Source organism: Engraulis encrasicolus, chromosome 22 (assembly GCF_034702125.1).
Source record: "Engraulis encrasicolus isolate BLACKSEA-1 chromosome 22, IST_EnEncr_1.0, whole genome shotgun sequence".
Taxonomy (NCBI): domain Eukaryota; kingdom Metazoa; phylum Chordata; class Actinopteri; order Clupeiformes; family Engraulidae; genus Engraulis; species Engraulis encrasicolus.
The window spans coordinates 40,903,668-40,925,906 of NC_085878.1; the positions used below are offsets into that span (position 1 = coordinate 40,903,668).

At 45.4% G+C, this 22,239-nt stretch overlaps 1 protein-coding gene across 6 annotated transcripts in view; it reads left to right on the forward strand.

Annotated features, from left to right (window-relative positions):
- LOC134438774 (src substrate cortactin-like) overlaps window positions 1–22,239 on the forward strand; it is a 52,068-nt gene that overhangs the window by 14,922 nt on the left and 14,907 nt on the right. For 5 of the 6 annotated variants that reach the window (XR_010032650.1, XR_010032649.1, XR_010032651.1 and 2 more), the window contains exons 8-13: window positions 768–878; window positions 10,271–10,381; window positions 11,617–11,727; window positions 17,092–17,147; window positions 18,837–18,906; window positions 19,937–20,085. Coding sequence is in view for 3 of the 6 variants with exons in the window: in XM_063188423.1 (XP_063044493.1) it covers window positions 768–878; window positions 10,271–10,381; window positions 11,617–11,727; window positions 17,092–17,147; window positions 18,837–18,906; window positions 19,937–20,085 (608 nt within the window). In the remaining 3 variants the exon portion in view is untranslated. The remainder of the gene's footprint in view (window positions 1–767; window positions 879–10,270; window positions 10,382–11,616; window positions 11,728–17,091; window positions 17,148–18,836; window positions 18,907–19,936; window positions 20,086–22,239) is intronic. The other variant, XM_063188424.1, reaches the window with a different exon arrangement.

The following is a 22,239-nucleotide window of genomic DNA, read 5'->3' on the forward strand; positions in this document are numbered from 1 at the left end:
TTTGGGTTTTTGACGGGTGAACCGCTCTTGGATGTTCAGGTTCAGTTCCCTGTTTTGGAAAGTTTACACTCTGTTAGCCTGTTGCCAGTCATCCTATACTGTACATGCAGTTTCCAGCTGTTTCAGCCATTGATATATTCTGAGAATTGTATGCCTTTTCACATTAACCTGAAAGTTTTTTCATTAGCTCATGTAATAATACATTGGTATAGCTGCGGTTACCGCCAGACCAAGTGCTTGACAGCTGTTCAATACATTGAGCAATGCACATATTCTTTGTCTGTTTAAATAGTAAAAACCTGAAACTGAGCTGATATGCTGGCTACAGGCTACAGCAGTGGTTCCCAACCAGGGGCAATGACAATAAAAGTGTAATGACAACAAATGAATCGAATACGGTCACAGGTCACATTGGGATAGAGGCAGAGATATAGAGTATGAGTTGGCGGGTGGTCATGGAATGAGCAAAAGGCTTAGGGCAGTGGTCTCCAAATAGAGGCCCGCGGGCCAGATCCGGCCCAGGCATGGCAAACATTTGACTCGGTTGGAACAAATGAAAACATACATGTGTTCTATCTAGCTATACGGTTGGGCGATTTGTTTGGCCCTCAGCCTCATTTGGGCTACATAATTTGGCTCTTGAGGAAAAGTACTTGGAGACCACCGGTTTTGGGTGGTACACAAGACAAAAATAGGTTGGGAAACACAGGACTGCTGTGTGCTAGTATCTTACGTGTGTGTGCCATGTTGATGCTCTCCTTCTCTAGACTACTCTAAAGGTTTTGGCGGGAAGTTCGGTGTGGAGACGGACAAGGTGGACAAGAGTGCTGTCGGCTTTGAGTACCAGGGCAAGACCGAGAAGCACGAGTCACAGAAAGGTGAGTGCTCTTTATGTGTGTTTTTACAAATCTAATACAACCTTTTGACTGCATTTCCTCATCGCAGGCTGGTGAGAAATCCAGACATTTTTGTTATTGGCTGTCAAAGTACTAACTATATACATGGGATTTCCCCTGACTGCGCACAACTCGACCTCTGATTGTTGGAAACTGCTGTTGGTAAAAAAAATAGCTCACGTGGTTGGCTGCCAGTGTCTTGCCCCTCCTCACAACACCTTGTTTATAAACAAAAAAACCCATGCATATGCTGCTAGCAAGAAGCAATGGCACCTCTCTCCTGCAGGAAGTTTTTTAACACTTGATAAGTCTACTCAGCATGTGGGTATTGCTATATTGTTTTGCTGCTGTATTTACCTGTGGAGCACACATTTTACGGTCATTTAGAGGCTTAACCATCAGCTGTAAAGAATGGAAGTAAACACGAGACTTGTACTAATGGGTGTAATTTACGGTGTGGATGGGATGGAGGGGACATGTCCATACCACTTTTGGTGTAACCCTAGCTTGTCCCCACCACTTTTTCACAAATATAATGCAAACATAGCATGCCCAGAGAATTTCCCATATTAATGTCCCCACCACTTTCCAACCCAAACCTACACCTCTGCTTGTACTGATGTTTCACAGCCTCTGTGGCATGGTACATTTATTGTGGTGTTTTCAGGGCTTTAAATCACGTATCAACAAGGCAACAAGAGTCCAAAGGTCTTGTACGTACGTACGTGTGTTTTTGACCTGCTGGGATATAATAGTCCTTCATTGGGCACCAGTAAATTAACACTGCAGTGTCACAGACATCATTGCACCCAGACTGCACAACAATGGACTCAACAATATCAGTGAAAGCTATTTTTTTTCTATTGCCCCCCAAAAATCTATTTTTTTAGATGTAATTTCCTGCATTTTAAATTCCATTTCAGCTCAATACGGAACCCATACTTTTATTTCTAAATACAAGATTTCTTAATACAAGATTTCAAGGGACGGTTGGCAACCAACCACTATGTTTTCAGCAAGTAAGCATGTAAAAAGATAAAATACACAGAGTACATTTGCAAGCATATGAACTGTACAACTACGGAATCAAGGGGTCTCTGAAGTCCTGGGGAAAAAAAAACATGAACTCTGCCTTGAAAAACTCTCCCATACCATTGGAGTGGCCCTGTTTCTTTGCCGTCCCCTCAGAAAAGACAGCCCCTGTTTGGCCAGCACCCTTCGGGTCCAGCTCCCAACACAGTAGGATACTATTGGGAGCTCTCTCAGTAGCAGCAGGACCACTATCAGTGGCGGGCCAGCTGTGGTGGCATTACGTCTGAATAGCTCATCAATGAATAGTGGATCAAATGGCTTTGGAAGCCAAAACAAAAACAAAAAAACACAGAAAAGCTGCCATGCAAAGCCTCCCGCCTCATGGGGCCAGCCCCACACTGGGTCATCCCTCCCTTCAGCAATAACAAAGCCAGCTCGACTCGTGCTGTGTGGACCAACAGCAGAAGGCTCCATATTTTAGCTCCAGCAGCATCAGCAACAAATATGGTAGTAGCCACTCCAGCAGCATCAGCAACAGATCTGGTAGTAGCTACTCCAGCAGCATCAGCAACAGATCTGGTAGTAGCCACTCCAGCAGCATCAGCAACAGATCTGGTAGTAGCTACTCCAGCAGCATCAGCAACAGATCTGGTAGTAGCTACTCCAGTAGTTGTGGTAGGGGCAGCAGATCTAGTACTTACTCCAGTAGTAACCAGGGCTTTGAACCATACATTTTTTTTCCAATCAGTTCACTCTGAACAGAAATTAAATTTTCCGGTTTTGTGTTCCACCAATAAATTGAAGGGTTAATGACACTCCTTGTCAGCTGTTTAACAAATGGTTATAAATTTGTGTCTTATCCAGATTCGACCAAATGTAATACTATTACAACATTCATTGAATGAGAGGTCAAGTAATTCAAGGCAATTTTTTATTTCAAGTGTGTTGTTTATTGTTAACCGAAGGATTTTCAACACAAATGTCAACGACATCATGAAGTAGCGCAGCTATGCCACTCAGTGGGCAACAACAAAATCCCACACCCTTGAGGAGCAAAGAAAACATTATTTTTAATAAGTGTTTCTGTTCTGGAACATAACAAAAATAATTAAAGTTTCTGGTTTCGTTTCAGTTCCTAATTCCAGTAGTGGTAGTAGTAGTAGTAGTAGTAGTAGTAGTAGTAGTAGTAGTAGTAGTAGTTGCAGTTGTAGTAACAACAACAGGGCACCATGAGAAGCGTGCCAGTCGTCCCTCTCTACGCACGGTCCCTTCTCGTGGTCCTCTTGGGACATGGTGTCCTGTGGACGAGTCTCAATGAATGAAGCTGAACCAGGCCCCAGTAGCCAGAACCAGGCCCCAGCAGCATACTCCCTGCTGACACTGTTGGCAGACATGCTTTTTTTCCCCTCCTCTGTGACCTCCTCCCTCATTCAGATGTTTGAGAGAGAGAGAGAGAGAGAGAGAGAGAGAGAGAGAGAGAGAGAGAGCTGTGCCAACCAAGGGCTGTGCTGCTGGGAGCCTCGTTGGCTGAGCTGGGGTCCTTGTTTTACACACAGGTCATTCCACTCTCCCTCCCTCGACACTGTAGAGTACAGTAGAGATTTCTGCTTTTAAAATGAAAAGTGAGGCTTCCGGCCGGCCATGACGCGGATGGCAGCATAAAGCGGTAGCTCCCGAGTAAATTTATATTTCAAGCCCTAACTCATTAAATTTCAAACAGAACTATAATTTTCACATTAAGGGGCAAATATGGCAGGTAGGGGCCAAAAAGACTCGAAAGAACCCAGGACACAGAGGCAAACAGGGACTCGAAATACTGCTAATCCTGTCGAGGAGCCGACGGCTAATTTGGATCTGATACTTCGAGAGTTAAGAGAATTCCGACAAGATAACAAATCACAGATGGAAGAAATCAAGGAAGAACTTGCCAGAACCAACACAAAGCTGGAGGAAGCCGAAAGTCGAATCGAAAAGGCAGAAGAAAGAATTCAAAATGTCGAGGATATTGTGTCTGAAATGCTAAAGCTACATGCTCAGATGGAAGCGAGGCTAACCGACCAAGAGAGCCGCTCACGGCGCGATAACCTTCGGTTATACGGGATCCCAGAGGGGGCTGAAAAGGTCAGTACATCAGTGATTGAGTTTGTGGAACAGTTGATACGGGACAATCTTGACGTTGGCGATACAGCCCTGAACATTGAGAGAGCCCACCGCTCACTAGGAGATGTGCCCCCACCAAACGCCCAGCCAAGATCTGTCGTTGTTAAATTCGCCAGCTTCCTGACCAAAGAGATGGTTCTCAGGAAAGCGTGGCAAAAGAAAGGCTTATTGCTGGATACAAACCAAATTAACGTGGACAATGACTACCCCCCGAGGATTCTACATAAAAGAAAGGAGTATGCGGCGGTTCGAAAGATCCTCAAGGACCATGACATCAAGTTCAACACGCTGTTTCCTGCCCGGTTGAAAGTGCGATATCAAGAAGGAGAGGAGATCTACGACACGGCCGAGGAGGCAACAAGAGATCTGGCTCGGAGAGGTTTCGATATCGCCGCCCCTGTCAAGCAACCGGAGACGATGATGGAGCGCCTAAAGAAATTATCATGGCAGAGGACCGGGCGAGCCTAGCCTGGTTCACACCAGACGGTGTGTGTGTAGCTTTGGCGCCCCCTGGCGGAGCAGAGCTACACACACTACCGTCTGGTACACAGCCATAGAGCACGCTCCGTCTCCAACCAGAAAATAGACGGAGCATTTATTTCTTCAATATAAACGGTAACTCACATTGAGGAGTCACAAGACAGATTAGAGACTATATTGACTCTTTAAAGATTAACAGGAAGGTTTTTGAAGGAATTTGTTGGTGAGGAGGCCGTGCAGAAGCAATAAATTCTCAGCTTATTTTCTGGTTGGAGACGGAGCGTGCTCTATGGCTGTGTACCAGACGGTAGTGTGTGAAGCTCTGCTCCGCCAGGGGGCGCCGAAGCTACACATACACCGTCTGGTGTGAACCAGGCTAGGGCGAGCCCGCCGGCGAGGGAAAAACACCGGCGCAGAAGCGCCAAACTACAAAGAGCGTTTACAAGCATTCCGAAGAGATGAATCTTCCCACAACGCGGGTAGCGGTTAGTAAGGGGAAAAGTGAATGGGCTTGATCCCTGCCTCAATATGGTGGTGAGTTTGCTTGTGTGTAGTCCATAAAAGAACAATGGTTCAAACCTTTGCTATAAAAAGTTATATTGTGCTATTATACACTCGGGAATACAAATGGACATGGGACCTAAAGCGGACACTTCAGGGGGCCCTCCTACTTACCGAGAGGGAGGCTATCCCCCAAACCCACCTACCTCCACCTGGTGGAGGGTCTTCAGTAAGACTCATTGCGTGGAAGTTTTCTTTTCTGTTTATTTCTTCTTTTTCAGTTCAATGTTTACAATGTTTGCAGTTGTTCTTTACTGCACAGGGGTAGTTTTTCACTCAAATAGGACATGATTATTGACGAGCCTTAATGCAGAACGTAAATATAGCCACATATAATGTTCATGGTTTAAATAACCCAGTCAAAAGAGGGAAAATTTTAGCACAGCTCAAAAAAGATAAGGTTCAAGTAGCCTATCTGCAAGAGACTCACCTAAATACCACAGAGCATGCCAAACTTAACAGAATGGGTTTTAAATATGTCTTTGCATCATCAGATAGGTCAGGACACAAAAGAGGTGTTGCTATACTGAAGTAGGGATGGCGAAAATTTAAAAAACTCTTAACCGGTTACTGAGACTCATTAACCGGTGGTAAACCGGTAATCTTAAATTTTAAAATGTTCGCGTGCCTGATATGCACAGCACTGATTTTTTTCATTTTTATTTTTCACATAAGCCTTTTTTTGCTGCGGAGACAGGACCTGCCATGTCCAGCCATTGTTCCCAGATGGAAAATGCTGGATTATCGTACTAAAATCTAAAAATTCTTGTTTTTTGGGAGGAAATTATTATTATAATTATTAATATTATTACAACCGGTTAACCGATGGCAGAAAATTTTAACCGGTTAAAGTTGATCCGGTCGATTATCGGTTAACCGGTTACCGGTTAACGTCCCTAATTGATAGCAAGGGGTGTGAATTATGAGCATATGTCAGAACTCACAGACACAGAAGGCAGGTATTTGATGATTACAGGTAAATTAGAAGGCACTGTAGTTACTTTACTCAATGTTTATGCTCCTCCAGGCAGTGGATGGCTGTTTTACAGGAAAATGTTTGATTTGATGACAACTAAAGCGCAAGGGGTGGTCATTTGTGGAGGGGACTTCAACACACATCTCCAGCCATCGCTAGACGTCTCAAATGGCAAGTCTGAGACAAAACCTATTAGTAGAAAAATGGTTGACTTAATGAAGGAACTGGGTATTATAGATATATGGAGAGAACTACACCCTACTACCCGAGACTATACATACTATTCAGCGCCACATTCAGTGTATACCAGGATAGATTATTTCTTTATTTTCAGTAGGGATTTACATAAAATTGAGAGGTGTAACATAGGTCCAATTACTCTTTCAGATCACAGTCCTGTGTTTATCCACATGTCATTTAACAGGGAAAAAAGATCTACACTATGGAGACTGAACTCAAATATACTGAACAATCCAGATATTAAGAGGTGTTTACTAACGGAAATTGACATATTTATGGACTTAAATGATAATGGGGAGGTCACACCTGGTATCCTCTGGGATTCACTTAAGGCTGTTATGAGGGGTAAAATCATCGCCATATCCTCCTTTTTAAAGAAAAGTAGACTACAAAAGCGTCAAGAGTTGGAGACTAAACTAAAGCACCTGCAAAGGGTCCACAGTACCACCTCAGATGAGGCCGAAAAACAGAAAATCAAAGAGGTTAAGAGAGAAATAGAGGAAATGAGCACACAAGAAATACAAAATAAGCTTCTATTTCTAAAGCAACGGTACTATGAGGTTGGAGGGAAGGCAATGAAATTATTGGCATATAAATTGAAAAAGCAGCAAGCAGACAACACAATTTCTAAGATTCGAAATCCAGATTCTGGGGCAATTGAACATAGACAAGGGAAAATCCAGCAGTGTTTTGAAAAGTTTTACCAGACATTATACTCTCAGCAACATATAGACAATTCTTCACATATTGATACATTTCTGGCTGCACTTGACCTCCCCACTATCTCTGCAGAAGAAAATCAACAACTAGCTGCACCAATCACAACAGATGAGATTAATGCCGCCATCTCAAGGTTAAAAGCAAACAAGTCACCAGGCCCAGATGGTTTTACTGGGGAATGGTACAAATCTTTAAAAGAAAAGTTAGCTCCTATATTGTTGGACACTTTCAACTGGGTCTTGAGGGAAAACAAAATTCCACCATCTTGGAAAGAGGCAACAATTTCATTAATCCCCAAGGAAGGGAAAGACTTGTTGGAGTGCGGCAGTTTCCGCCCTATTAGTGTATTAAATATAGACTACAAATTATTTACATCTATACTGACACATAGAATTGATAAAATTCTACCAATGTTAATCCACACAGACCAGACTGGTTTTATAAGACAAAGACAAACTCAGGATAGCGTGAGAAGAACACTTCATATCATCAATCATATTATACAAAAAGATACAGAAGCTATGTTGGTAAGTCTGGACGCAGAGAAGGCGTACGACTCAGTCCGATTGTCCTTCCTATACAAAGTTTTATCAAAATTTGGATTTCATAAATCAATCATTAAGACATTCCAAGCCCTATATGATAAACCTACTGCCAGGATTAAGGTAAATGGAGCCCTTTCAGAATCATTTACCCTGGAACGGGGAACAAGGCAGGGATGTCCAGCCTCCCCTATGCTTTTCGCACTATTCATAGAACCCCTGAGTCAGTGGATAAGACAGAATGGGGACATCAAAGGGATAACTATACACAACGAGGAACACAAACTTGCCCTTTTCGCAGATGATGTTTTAGTATACATAACAAAGCCTAACCTGACATTCTCGAAACTTATGACTGGATTGGAAAATTATGGTGCCCTTTCTGGTTATAAACTAAATGTCCAGAAGACCCAAGTGCTAACATTCAATTTTTGTCCCTCCAGCTCCCTGGTAGGAAAATACAATCTAAAATGGGAGACAGACCATATTAGATATCTTGGAGTAAATCTCCCAAAAGATATCACAAAACTGACCTGCTTAAATTATGGGCCACTAAATAGCAACATTAAATCTGACATACAGAGGTGAGGCTCTATTCCTTTCCTTGGTCTCTACTCAAGGGTGGAATCTATAAGAATGAATGTGCTACCAAGACTTCTGTACCTCTTCCAGAGTCTGCCAGTGGACATACCAATAAAACAGTTCATGGAATGGGACAAAATGATATCTAGATTTCTGTGGCAAGGCAAAAGGCCCAGGATTAGGTTCAAAACTCTCCAACTACATAAAGATCATGGCGGTCTTGGCCTTCCCTGTTTGCGGGAATATTATTTTGCAGCCCAATTAAGACCTCTTCTGGGCTGGAGCAACCCATCATATTCCGCAAGATGGAAAGATATAGAGAGCAATTTCAGCAAGATTCCTTTAGCAGCAGTAATGGCAGACACAAAATTAATAAACAATATGATTGGGAAAAACAACCCATGGATTAACACTACATTGAAAATATGGCAGAAAGTAATAAAACTTTGTGATTTAGAGCAAAGCATAAAAATACTACGTTGGTGCGCCTATGACACAGATTTCTCCCCTAACACTTTGGATTCTAGTTTTAAGACCTGGTCTAAAGTAGGGCTGACTACTTACCACTCCTTTGTAAGCAAAGGCGCACTCAAAAGCTTTGAGCTTCTGCAGCAGGAGAATAGATTACAGCCTCAAGATTTCTATAGATACATTCAACTAAGGCGATATTTTCAGGAGAATATCGCCAGTGCGATAGAGGGGCAAAAAACGGGCATCTTAGATGTGCTCCTTGTGACAATTAGCTCAGGAACTTGCAAGAAGGGTGTATCTAAACTATACCAAGCATTACGCCAAGCTAGCCCAGACAACACCCTGTACATTAAACACAGATGGGAAAAAGAAAGTGGCATTATAATATCTGATGAAGAATGGGGAAATCTGTGGAGATTGCAATGGGCAACAACATGCTCAAACACATGGCGCGAATACAGTTGGAAAAATGTATCTAGATTTTTCATAACACCACTACAGCAACGTACACAACTACCAAGTACTGCCTGCTGGAGGGCTTGTGGGGCAAAGGAGGCCAACCATTTTCACATCTTCTGGGATTGCCCTGTAGTATCACCTTACTGGCAGGATGTCCATTACCACCTGAACAAGGTCTTTGATGTAGACATTCCTTATAGTTTTGAGACTTTATACTTGGGAAATATTACAATGGATGTCTGGGATTACTGGGATAAAAAGCTGTTACTTATTCTGCTGGTAGCAAGCAAAAAAACAATATCCAGGAGATGGTTAAAGCCAAACCCTCCTACAATAGGAGAGTGGTTAGATGTAATTCATGATGTATATACAATGGAAAAGTTGACTTACTCCCTAAAAACAAAGTTAGGAGACTTCTCCAGTCAATCTTTGCCAGATCCTGGATATGTTAAACAAGCGAATTTAAGATCAGATTTTGCTTGAGGCACCTTTTTCTAATATATACTATGTACATGTCCTTTATTTCATTTTGTCATTTCTTTTTCTTAAGCAATACAGTGAAACTCCCCTCAATGTTCAATTCCTGTTTTGTTTTCTCATTGTAATTGTAAAAAAAACTTTTGTTGGAAAAAGTGGCTTAGTCATACAGTGTTGAGAAGACTATGGTGGGATATTCTCCTGGGATTCTTCTGCCGTAAACAATCCTATATATACGTTTTTTTTTGTGTGTGTTTTTTTTTGTAACAAGTTGTGGATTTGGCAAGGAAAGTGACTCTATAAACACTGAAAGGAGAAAAGCATGAATAATATCCTGTGATGTATGTATCTCTTAAGCCTTAATAAAGAAAAAATTACAAAATAAATAAAATGAAAAGTGAGGCTGGTGTCATTATTACTTGAGGGCCTGGGAACGCAACGCACTGTACTGTACCTCATTTGGCCTTTCTCTTGCAACAGACCTCCGTTCACTCAGTCACAGTGTATTGGGTCAAATAATCAGTTTAATACATTGCAATGTGGTATTGTATGATTTGTAATGTGGTAATGTGGGATTGTTTATACGATATCAAGCTATCAATGCTGCATCACCTAACTGTGTGTGTGTGCGTGTGTGTGTGTGTGTGTGTGTGCTTGCGTGCGTATGTGTGCAGACTATGTGAAGGGTTTCGGTGGCAAGTTTGGCGTGCAGGCTGACCGCCAAGACAAGTCAGCTGTGGGCTGGGACCACCAGGAGAAACTGCAGTTGCACGAGTCCCAGAAAGGTAATGCTGAACCATTTAACCCATTTAACCCGTTTAACCCAGTCTGCAGGCCTAGATACACACGTGCAGTATACCCGACCCAGTTCACAGAACATAACAGAACACACACACACACACTGTCTCTACCTTTCTCTCTATGTCTTCCTCCCTCTGTCTTTCTCTGCTTCAACTTCCCTCTGTTGCCGTCTTATATCACTCTATCACTGTCTCTTTCTCTTTCTTTCTTTCTTTCTGTCTTTCTTTCTTTCTCTTTATTCTGCATGGGTATATTTTTAATTCTAATGTTATATTGTGCCCAGTAATAAATGGCGCTTGTACAGTGTTGTAACAGAAGGCTTCACCTCTCCTTTAAGTATCTATGTCTGTGGGAGACCATCTAAATATAGCAGAGTAGCTAGCCCATCTGGCAAAATATGTACACACACACACACACACACACACACACACATATACACACACACACACACACACACACACACACATATACACACAGATTGAATTCCATGTGATTGTCTGTTGTGGGAGTTGTGCGTTTGTTGTTTGTTTCCTCATTTTGCAGCCAAAGCTTAATGTGTCGTGTAACTATATCCATCCAGTGTGTGTTTTTTCGACATAAGTCGACATAAACCTAATAACTGACGATGTACAAACCTCACACTGACACTATATGAACGGAATTGGAAGTCATTGACTCCATCCTGCATCATGAAGGAGGGTTTGACTTTGTTTTGGTGGAGGGTTGTAGTGTGTGTGTGTGTGTGTGTGTGTGTGTGTGTGTGTGGTAGGGTTGGGGTTTAGACACACTGTTACTTTTCCCCGGTTTCTGGTGGAAGAGGAACTAGAAGTGAAAGGCTGTGGGTCAAATATAACCTCCACCGAGACCTAATGCTACTACTACTGAGATGTGAACTCGGAGAACCCAGAGAGCCAATGCTACTAGGCAACCATTTCAGTTGTTGTTGTACGTCATTGTTGTACCTGTCCATGTGTTTTGTATGTATATATACATGTATGTATGTACTGTATGTGTGTTTGTCTGTCCTGTCCCTGTCTCTGTCCTTGTGTGTGTGTGTGTGTGTGCGTGCGTGCGCGCGCATGTGTGCGTGTGTGTGCGTGCGTGCATGTGTGTGTGTGCGTGCGTGTGCGTGTGTGTGTGTGCGTGCGTGCATGTGTGTGTGTGCGTGCGTGTGCGTGTGTGTGTGTGTGCGTGCGTGTGTTTTGCGCCCCTCTTGCAGACTACAAACGTGGTTTCGGAGGGAAGTACGGGGTAGAGGCCGGCAAGCAGGACAAGTGTGCACTGGGCTTTGAGCACAAGGAGGCCCCGGCCAAACACGAGTCTCAACAAGGCACCTGTCACCTCTCCCTCCTTCCCTCCCTCCCTTCCTCCCTCCCTCATTCCTTCCAGATCTCTCACCCTCCCTCCTCCCCTCCAGACACCTCCCAGCCTCCCCTCGCCACCTCTTGCCCTCCCTCCGCCTCTCCCTCACTCCTCCATCCCTCCCTCGCTGCCTCACTCCTTCGCTCCCTGCTCCCTGGCCAAACACGAGTCTCAACAAGGCGCCTGGTACCCTCCTTGCCGCCTTCCCTCCAGACACCTCCCAGCCTCCCTTGCTCCCTCGCTCCCTCCGTCTTCCCGACCTCCCCTCGCCACCTCCTGCCCTCCGCTCCGGACCTCTCAGCCTCCCCTCGCTCCCTCCAGACCTCCAGACCTTCCAGCCTCCCTCCCTCCGTCTTCCCGACCTCCCCTCGCCACCTCCTGCTCTCCGCCTCCCCCTCACTCCTCCTCCATCCCTCGCTGCCTCACTCCCTGCTGCTCCTTGCGCTGTTCTGTTGTCTGTACATGTCAGTCAGTGTGCTGCAAAGTGCTGGCTCACCCAAAACACACACACACACACACATACGCCCTCTCCCTCCCTCTTCCACGTCCCCTGTTCTCAAAGTGAATCCACCTGAAACCTCTCGGTGAATTCACAGCAGTACCCTGAAGAGCAGAGTGTGCCTCAGTTATACCAGTACTCATTCCTAGACTGGTGGAGGTTACATTAAATTACATTACATTGCATTTGGCAGACGCTTTATAACCAAAGCGACGTTCAAAAGAGGACATAATCAAGCCAACATCACAAGCAAATACAAAGTGCACAGGAAATATACAGAACAACAATTGCAGTTGCAAATAACGAGTAAACACACACACACAAACTAAACTAGTGTCGCCTATGTAGTATTTCCTGTCCTCGTGTAGCTCAGTAAATGACAAAAAACAACAGAGGTCGGCGTCTGCGCCTACACTTTAGACCTGTGTATTGCTTGGTGCGTCCACTCCCAAAAAGTAGAAATCACTCAAGGACGAGGTAATGAAAAAAGGAGGCGCACACAAGGCTTGTGTGAAAAATGTATGTTGTAGCCGAAACGTCTGTTGCGTCTGTTGTTGTACATTTTCAGACCTAGTCCGTTCTCAATGTCTCCAGTAGGACAGTAGGACTGTCCTCGTGTAGCTCAGTTACGCCAATAGACCAGACATTCGTAGACTGGTAGATGTGTCACACATAGTCACACATCATATTCTCTGATCCCCAAAAATTAGGTACCTAAGAAGTACCGGTAGCCTACTACTCAAGTGTCAAATCCTGTCTGGATGGTAGACATTAGGTGAAAAGATGACAAATTGTAAGAAAGATTAAAAGACCAGGAAAAAAAACGTGTCTAAAGTGTTAATTTAGTTGCTCCCCCGTCGGAATGTTTTATTTGTGCAATTTGTCTCGGCACATGTGACCCATTACAGTAGTGATATCATGTAATAATTAGAGGTGTCTTAGTCGAGCGTGTCTTTTTGAAAAGTGTTAATTGCTCCTGTCGTTAAGAGTAATGCTCTCCTGCCTTAACTGTTGTCCACTAATGACTTGGCAGAGTATGTCGTATTCATCAAATATCTAGAGCGGCTCATTTGCTCTCACTTGGAGCTACGAGAGAAGAGCTGGATTTGTTGTCCTAGTGAGGTGATTTGTTGTACTACATACGTAGAAGTATTATTTTATTGTTCGCTTGGCTAACGGACAAATGCACATCTACCGAATGCCTCTGTGTGCTACTGGTCAGAGGTACAACCAGTTAGTTAACTGGGAAATGTCTGGAAATGTGCTGTATGTGCAGCATTCGTGTTTTCATTGGACGAGGAAGAACTGAGAAGTCAGCTTGTCTGGATTGACATAAATGTGAAATGCAGAGTATTGTCTTAATGTCTTGCAGGCAGTATGGGCGTCCCCCGTCTAGTATAATGTTGGGTGGAGTAGTTGAAATGAAGTCAGATAATGTGATCTCGTTGGTGTTGCCCAGCTGTTAGAGCTCACCCTTGGAGAGTTTAGCTTGGGAGCTTAGTCACTATGTGGGTGAAGTTATTAGTCAATCTTTGCATGTTTAGTGTTCGTTAGTTACTGTTGTTTGGTTATTATTAGCCAAGGCACTATGTGGTTACGATGTTAGTTCATCACCGAGTGGTTAGCATTGTCAGTCAGTCGAGTTACTGTGCGGAGAAGTCAGTGTTGTTGTTGTTGTTAGGGTTGAAACAGTGTGCTATGTTTTCCCGGCCAGCCCTGCACCGCTAAGCCCTGTGCTGGGCTGCACCATGCTCTGTTGTTGTGCTTTCTTCAGTGTTGCCAGATGTGTCTGACCAAATCCCGCCCAAAAGGTTCTCAAAAACCGCCAAAATTCGCTAGATTCCGCCCAAATTCAACAAATTACATTGACTTCTATGGGCCCAACACGGCTGAAAAAAACGCCAAATGGCCCATTTTTCCCGTTTTTACCCGCCGGCACCCGCCCAATCTGGCAACACTGGCTCTCTTGTGTTGTGATGTGCTGGAACACCTGATTGGGTTAATCCCCAGCTTTGTTTACGTGGCAACAGCAGCAGCAGCAGCAGCAGCAGCAGGGGTGACAGCAGTGTGTTTGCAGCCAGGCAGCAGGACGGGAGTGAGCAGCATGACTACTACTACAGGGCAATCATGTGCTCATCTGCCTGCCTGCCTGTCTGCCTGTCTGTCTCTCTTCCTGTGTGTCTGCTTTGCTGGCCCTCAAGGCTTCGGATTCGCCACCAAACCGGTTTGACAGCGAGTGTGAACTTGTAGTACAGTAAGAGCTGCTTGCCTCTCCTGATGAGGCCTGACTGGGTTGTAATCAGTTAGTCCACTCCTGTCATGCGCTGAACTATTCCTCTCCTGTAATGGTTTTTAAACAAGGTGAACGGCACACCTGTTAGGGGTGTAACTTAGCCTAGCCCTAGCTCCATAACATAATAGAAGTGGAAAAGCAATTGGAAAAAAATTGAATCTTATCGTATTCTGGGGCATTCTTAAATATCGAAAATAAATGAATCGCTGCCTTAAAAAAATGATACCAAATCATATCGTCATGGAGGCCGTGACTTAACACCCCTAGTGCAAGTCATCTAGGCAGAAAACTGGGTTCTGATCGATGGCTGGCCTGGACAGACCACACAAACATAGCGTCAGTCACTGCAGCACGCGACTAGCAACAGTTTTTAGTCTGCTCTCTCAGGCTCCTGTGGGTAACCCAATCTGCCCTGATTATTTGTGTGTATTTGTGTATGTTTCGTGTTGTATACATGGGTTCTAATTTTTTGTTTTCTCCTGGCTGCGCGACACTAGCTGCGCACAACTCCACCTCTGATTGTTAGAAACCACTGTTGGTAAAAATTAGCTCACGTGGTTGGGCTGCCAGTGTCTTGCCCCTCCTCACAACATCGTGTTTATAAACACGGTGAACCCATGTATATGTTCCCAGAATGTCCTCCCTTTGTGACTCCTGCCTACACTGAGCTATTAGCAGCCCCTCATGCTATAATGACGAGCTATAAGCCCTCGTGCTAAGCTAAGAATATCCTCATCCACCTGTCGACCTTCGTCCCAGACCTGTACTAGAGTGCCCAATTCTATTGATTTCTATGGCAAAAATTGGGCGGGTTTTTTCAGCAAAATGTCATTTTTACCCGCACACGGCCATCCTAAGCAGCCCAATTTGGCGGGAAACAGCCCAATCTGGCAACACTGGTCCCAGCCCTGTACCAGAATTCCCTCCTACCCCCTCGCCAACCTCAGTCCCTTCCAGCCCAGCCCCTCATCAAGCTCCCCTGCCCCACCTTTCTACCTCAACCTCGGTCCCAGACCTGTACTAGAGCATGACACGGGAGTGGATTTTCACTCCCATCCCATCCCGGTCCCAGAAAAAAAAAATCCCGTCCCATCCCGAGCTGGAGTAAAAGAAACAAATCCCATCCCGTCCACTCCTGTACGAATGTCTCCCAATCTCGCCCACTCCCACTCAAAATCGTTCATTTTTATTCCCGCTTCTGCCCGCTCCCATTAACCTTTATTCGCGCTCCTGCCCGCTCCAGTTCATCTTTAAAATGTTGACTCCCATTCACGGGACCCACAGGAATTCCCGAAAAATGTCATCCTCTCTACCCTGTACCTCAAACCCCTCCTTGTCCACCCACCTACCCGTGCGTGTCCACCGCTCTTCCTCAGTCCCAGAGTCTCATAACTGCACCGCAAACCGCTCCTCTCAGTCCTCCCTTGCCTCCCTCAGCCCCTCCATCCCTCTCTCCTCTCAGTCCTCCCTTGCCTCCCTCAGCCCCCCCCATCCCTCTCTTCCTCAGTCCAGTCCCAGACTCTCACAACTGCACCTCAAACTGCTCCTCTCAGTCCTCCCTTGCCTCCCTCAGCCCCCCCCCATCCCTCTCTTCCTCAGTCCCAAACTCCCAGGCCTGTCCTTCCCACAACCCCCTCCTCTTCTCTCCTTCCTCATCAACCTCAGTCTTTGCCCCATCCCTCCACCTCAGTTCCCAGGCCTGTCCCTCAAACCGCTCCCTCCATCCCCTGCAGCTTACCATCCAGTGGTTACGCTCATGTCCCAATTACGTGTCGTGCATGATGGCTGCACAGTCCAGTTGCAAAGGTGCCTCCTGAGAAGGCCACTACACCATGCTGCCTGCAATGGCCACTACACTACACTAAGCAGTGCATCCTACAATGACCACTACACTGCACTGCACTACACTACACTACACTACACTACACTGCACTACACTACACTACTCTGCACTACACTACTCTACACTACTCTACACTACACTAAGCAGTGCATACTGCAATGTACACTACACTACACTACACACAGTGCATCCTGCAATGACCGCTACACTACACTACACTACACTACACTACACTACACTACACTACACTACACTAAGCAGTGCTTCCTGCTAGCTATGCCCACTACACTACACTACACTACACTACCCTACCCTGCAATGGCTCGACACAGACCCCCAACACCACCACCACCACCACCACGACATGACATGGCTACCCGCACACAGAGCTTGTGCAGACATGGCTTCTGTCAGTCGGACACGCAGAATGCAACACCACAGCAGTGAATGCATCACCAGGCCATGTGTGTATTGTGAATGATGTTCTTACTAGTATTGCTATTGTAAGTGTCCCAGGTTGCATGGCTGCCTCTCAGCCGGTTGTGTGGTCTTCTGGTCTTTGCTCCTCTGTTTGTGCCTATGCCATCATGACTGGACGCCCTCCTCCTCCTCCTCCTCCTCCTCCTCCTCCTCTTCCTCCTCTCCCGTCATCCCTGTCTGCACTTCTCACTAGTCTTCTCTCTTCTCCTCTTTGCAGACTACTCCCATGGCTTCGGAGGCAAGTTTGGGGTGCAGAAGGACAGAATGGACAAGGTATGGTTATGTTATGTGCAGGGCTCTACGTTCACTTTTTTCATCACCAGCCAAAAGGGCTAGTTGGTGTTATAGTAGACTCGAGTAGAGTAGAGTATCAATTATTGATCCCAGGAGGAAATGAAGGTGTCAAGTAGCATACATACTGTACATACACAGCATACACACACATAAATATAAAAATACATTGCCCACGAGACATCATACACATACTTGCACATAATAAAAAAACATATATAGCTCACTGTTACATACATTTAGCCAAGCCAATCTCACTCTCTCTCTCTCGCTCATACCCACACACACACACACACACACACACACACACACACACACACACACACACACACACACACACACACTCGCACTCGCACTCGCACTCGCACTCACACACACACACTCTCACACATCACTTAATCTTATTAGCCAAACACACACTCATAATGGGTTGAAGTGGCCAGTAAGTTGGTCTTTTCTACCGGCCAAACTGAAATGTCACCAGCGTTTGGCCTGTTGACTGGTGTTAATTAAGAGTCCTGGTTATGTGTCAGGCAGTAGTGTTGTAATATTTGCAATACTTCACATGACTGGGCAACTTGCTGTGACTTGTAGACCCCTATGTTGAAAAATGCAGAGTATGTACAGGTATTGTTAAAGGCTGTTTCAACACATTTTTGAGTGTCTTTTGGTTATTTTCAGATCTACATGTATAACGACACCAAAAATGTGCTTTTATTATTAAACTCACTTTTTAGTTTGTTTTGGTTTAATGCGTCCAAAACAAATCTTAATCTAAGGAGCTCATGTCCTTAGTCATATAGACTACACAAGAACCTGTAACCACTTTGCAGCATTAGATGCTGAGTAGTTTGTTGCTGTTGAGTGTTGTGGTCTCCTTTGTGACCTCCTGGCTAAACATTTGGATGCGGTTGCAATAGGGCTGTAACGATATTGTATCAAACCGAGAAATCGTGATACTCACAAGTGACATGATACTGTATCGCAGTGCAAAAAGGCAGTATCGTGATATGCCCTTTCAAAATTCTGTTACCCTTCATCCAAGCTTCATATGTGAAAAAAGCAGATTAATTCATTACAATTTTTTCTTTTTTAAGAAATCGTTGGGTGTATCGAACCGTAGGTCCAAAATCGTGATACAAACCAAATCGTGAGTTCAGTGTATCGTTACAGGCCTAGGTTGCAATGCTGAGTGGACTGTGATCTGGCCTCAGTCACCACCTTATCAGGAGCACAGGAGCCTGCAGTCTTGACATGAGACATGCAAATTAGGGCTGTAACGATACACTCAACTCACGATTCGGTTTCACGATTCATGACCTACGGTTCGATACACCCCTCGATTTTACATTTGCCAACATTGTAATCTTTATTAATAAAAACTATGATGGTTCAAAGGTAGAACAGGTTACAAGAGGCTACAAATAATTTTTAAAAGTTTCTATAGAATAATGATGATGCTTGGAAGCACTATCACTTCATATCATGAGGTTGTTTTCTGGGCAGATGGGTATCAGAACGTTAAAAGGGCGTATCACAATATTGCCTCTTTGTATCACAATACAGTATCGTCACTTTGTCTATCACGATTTCTCGGTTCGATACAATATCGTTACAGCCCTAATGCAAATATTTACCAGCAGTCTCTCTGTGTGTTTGTGTTTCCTTCAGAGTGCCGGGACCTTCGAGGAGGTTGCGAAGCCTGCGTCTGGCTACCAGAAGACCAAGCCCGTGGAAGCAGGTGGCGTACCGTACACATGACACCTGACACCCCGGGATGGGATCTCCTTACAACCCATTTTCTTGTTTTAATTCATGCACCTTTGTAAACTAGCGCACACACGCACACGCACACGCACACGCACACGCACACGCACACACACACACACACACACACACACACACACACACACACACACACACACACACACACACACACACACACACACACACACACACAATTATGCACACTCATACACACAGGTGCATACAAATTAGCACTGTATCCCTATTGCAAGGTCAACCATTACCCTGGTTTCACTCTAGATATTCCCTTGTGTGTGTGTTGAAGCTGGTCTTTCTCCTGTTTGTTGTTTGAGTAAACACACTTGCATTCTCTCGCCCAGTATCTCTCTGTCCCAGTCTCTCTCTCGCTCTCTCTCCCTCTCTCTCTCTCTCTCTCTCTCTCTCTCTCTCTCTCTCTCTCTCTCTCTCTCTCTCTCTCTCTCTCTCTCTCTCTCTCTCTCTCTCTCTGGTGTGATGAGGTTGATGTGGTATGTTTATTATAATGATTTGATGATGACTTATTTAACTCATTTTAGCCTGATGACTCGTATATGTTGGAGACGCACACATGCTGCATTCAGGCTCTTGAGATTTTAGCTTTTTTAATAAAAATGTGTGGGTATGTTACTGAACACATTCTTAATGCAAGATGAAGGTCTTGGGGTTTAATTGCAACTTATTTAAGGAATATTAAAGCTCTCCCTCCCTCCCTCCTTCCCTCCCTCCCTCCATCCCTCCTCCCAACCCTGTTCTCTCCCTCCCTCCTCCCAACCCTGTTCTCTCCCTCCCTCCTCCCAACCCTGTTCTCTCCCTCCCTCCCTCCCTCCCTCTCTCCCTCCCTCCTCCCAACCCTGTTCTCTCCCTCCCTCCCTCCATCCCTCCTCCCAACCCTGTTCTCTCCCTCCCTCCCTCCCTCCCTACCTCCCTCCCTCCTCCCAACCCTGTTCTCTCCCTCCCTCCTCCCAACCCTGTTCTCCCCCAATCAGCCAGTGCCAACACGGGCAGCATCAAGGCACGCTTTGAGAACATCGCCAAGACGAAGGAGGAGGAGGACCGCAAGCGGGCAGAGGAGGAGCGGTCGCGGCGCCAGGCCAAGGAGAAGCAGGAGCAGGAGGAGGCGCGACGCAAGCAGGAGGTGCAGTATTGCATGTGGGGGGAGCAGTGGGAGGCATGCGCTTACAGAGATGCAGTATTGCATGTGGGAAGGGAGCCACAGTGGGGGGTCCGTTCCAATATGCTACCTTGCGTCATCCACTTGTGCTTTTGGCCTCGCCCCGCCTTCTGGCCCCACCTCCGTGGAGAAAACATAAAGTTTCCCCGCTGTCAGCCTGGCCAAAACAATTTTTGGGGGACTATTCTTCATTCACTATCCAGTTTGTAAATGAGAAAATGACTTTACAATTGAGCTTTTGCGAGATATTGAAATATAATGCTGTTGTCAGTGATGTCATCATGACATATTACTTCCTGGTACAAGGCCACAAGCACAAGTGGAAGACGCAAGGTCGCATGGTGTGTAGTCTGCATGTGGAAGAGCATTAGAATGCATGCAGAGGAAGTGCAATACGCATTGAGCTGCCATAGGGGGCAGTATGCATGCAGGGGGAGGAAGTGCATGCATGGAGCTGCAATGAGGTTTGCTAGGGGCGGAATGCATGTGGTCAGGGGGGTGTAGGGAGTCTTGTCTGCAGGTAGGGGGCACACTACTGCTCCTACTGTAGGAAAGACCTCCTGCCAAGCCTTTAAAGCAACACTATGTAATTGTACTTACAGTAGGCTTGGGCGATGTCCCCCTAATTGGCAGCTGACGATGTTTACAGTGAGACGATGCGATGGACGATGACATCGTCGTCGTTGGGGGGCGGGGGTAATATTATTTTTTTATCATATGTTTCGTTTTTTTGGCTTTCACTAAGCTATTATTTTAATATATTTGCTTTAAGAGTAGGCCTAAGTCAAATATATTAACAGTTTTTAAATTCTTACAAAAAAAAGTTTGAACCTCCTCCAGCTGCGCTACTGTCTGCAACAGAGATGGTCGCTCCTCTGCTGTCTGTGAGAGCGACTCTCCCCGAGCGACCCCTCCCCATCGTCCTTCTTGTCTCTCGTGTCACCATCAGCTGCTTCAAGCCCGCTCTTCCAAACACCACCGGGTGGAAACTTATTTTCAGTAAATTTCGCAATGCAGCCTACTGCAGGCTGCTACTAGAGTGTGTTATTTAACGGCCTAGTTCTGTTTCACTCAAGAAAGGCTGCCAGACGGCTAGCCCAAGGGGCTGGAATATAATCCGCGCATGCGCGAGTTCTGAGGTACATATATCAAAACTTTATCACGTGAGTGTGCCGCGCTACTGTACACAGTATATAAGTCCCAGCGCGGCATACTTCGTCCTCTTTAATCCCTCACGCGATCTGATAAGGTACGAATTGATACTGGTAACGAGGTGCCTACTGGCAGTTAGCTGTCCGAGAGCTGGTGACTACTGTTGCCCCTCTCCAGGCTATCGTTATCAGGCTATAAATCCCCCCGCCTTATTAAAAGTGTGCTATCGCAGCTTATAGTAACGGTGGCTTCTCCCTGTAGCTTGTGCTTTCGCATGTGAAGCTACTCTCGTGGAATCCCCGAGGCGCATATCCACCTGAAATTCAACTTGAGGTAAGTAATCTGTTGTTGTGGTTTGCTCTAGGGAGGAAAGGAGATTACAGAGACATCTCTCTAGCTATATCTCTAATGTTGCTACGGGCACCTTTCGGCGCCGTTCAGTAGCTCACTGTGATTCTGCCGCCACTCTCCCTCTATCGAGCCGAGTTGCTTGCGTGCATGAACTCTCTCCTGCAGGACGGCCGCGACTCTTCCTCTGTCGGGGAAGTTACTCGCTGGGCTTGTTGGTTCCGCAGTGGAATAATTATCCTGTGTAACAAACTGCCGCCACTCTCCCTCTATCGAAGGAGTTGCTTGCGTGCATGTTATACTCCAGCTGCCTCATCTGACGTGATCTCGTGCTGCGCAACTCTCGGTACCGACAATCTCATTCTCGGCACCGGTGAGAGATCAACGCTGGTACCAGAGTCGGTACCGAGGGTGATTAGTGCTACTACTGGAGTGTGAGACCCTAAATACCCACCATCTCTTGCACCTCTGCTGGAACCATATCTGGTACCAGGCAGTAACGATGCTATCAGGTTCATGCCTAAAGTCAAGGTGTGACTGAAATCATAATAATAACTAACTGGGGAAGAAATAATAATAATAATAATAATAATAATTAAAAATAAATAATAATTTAAA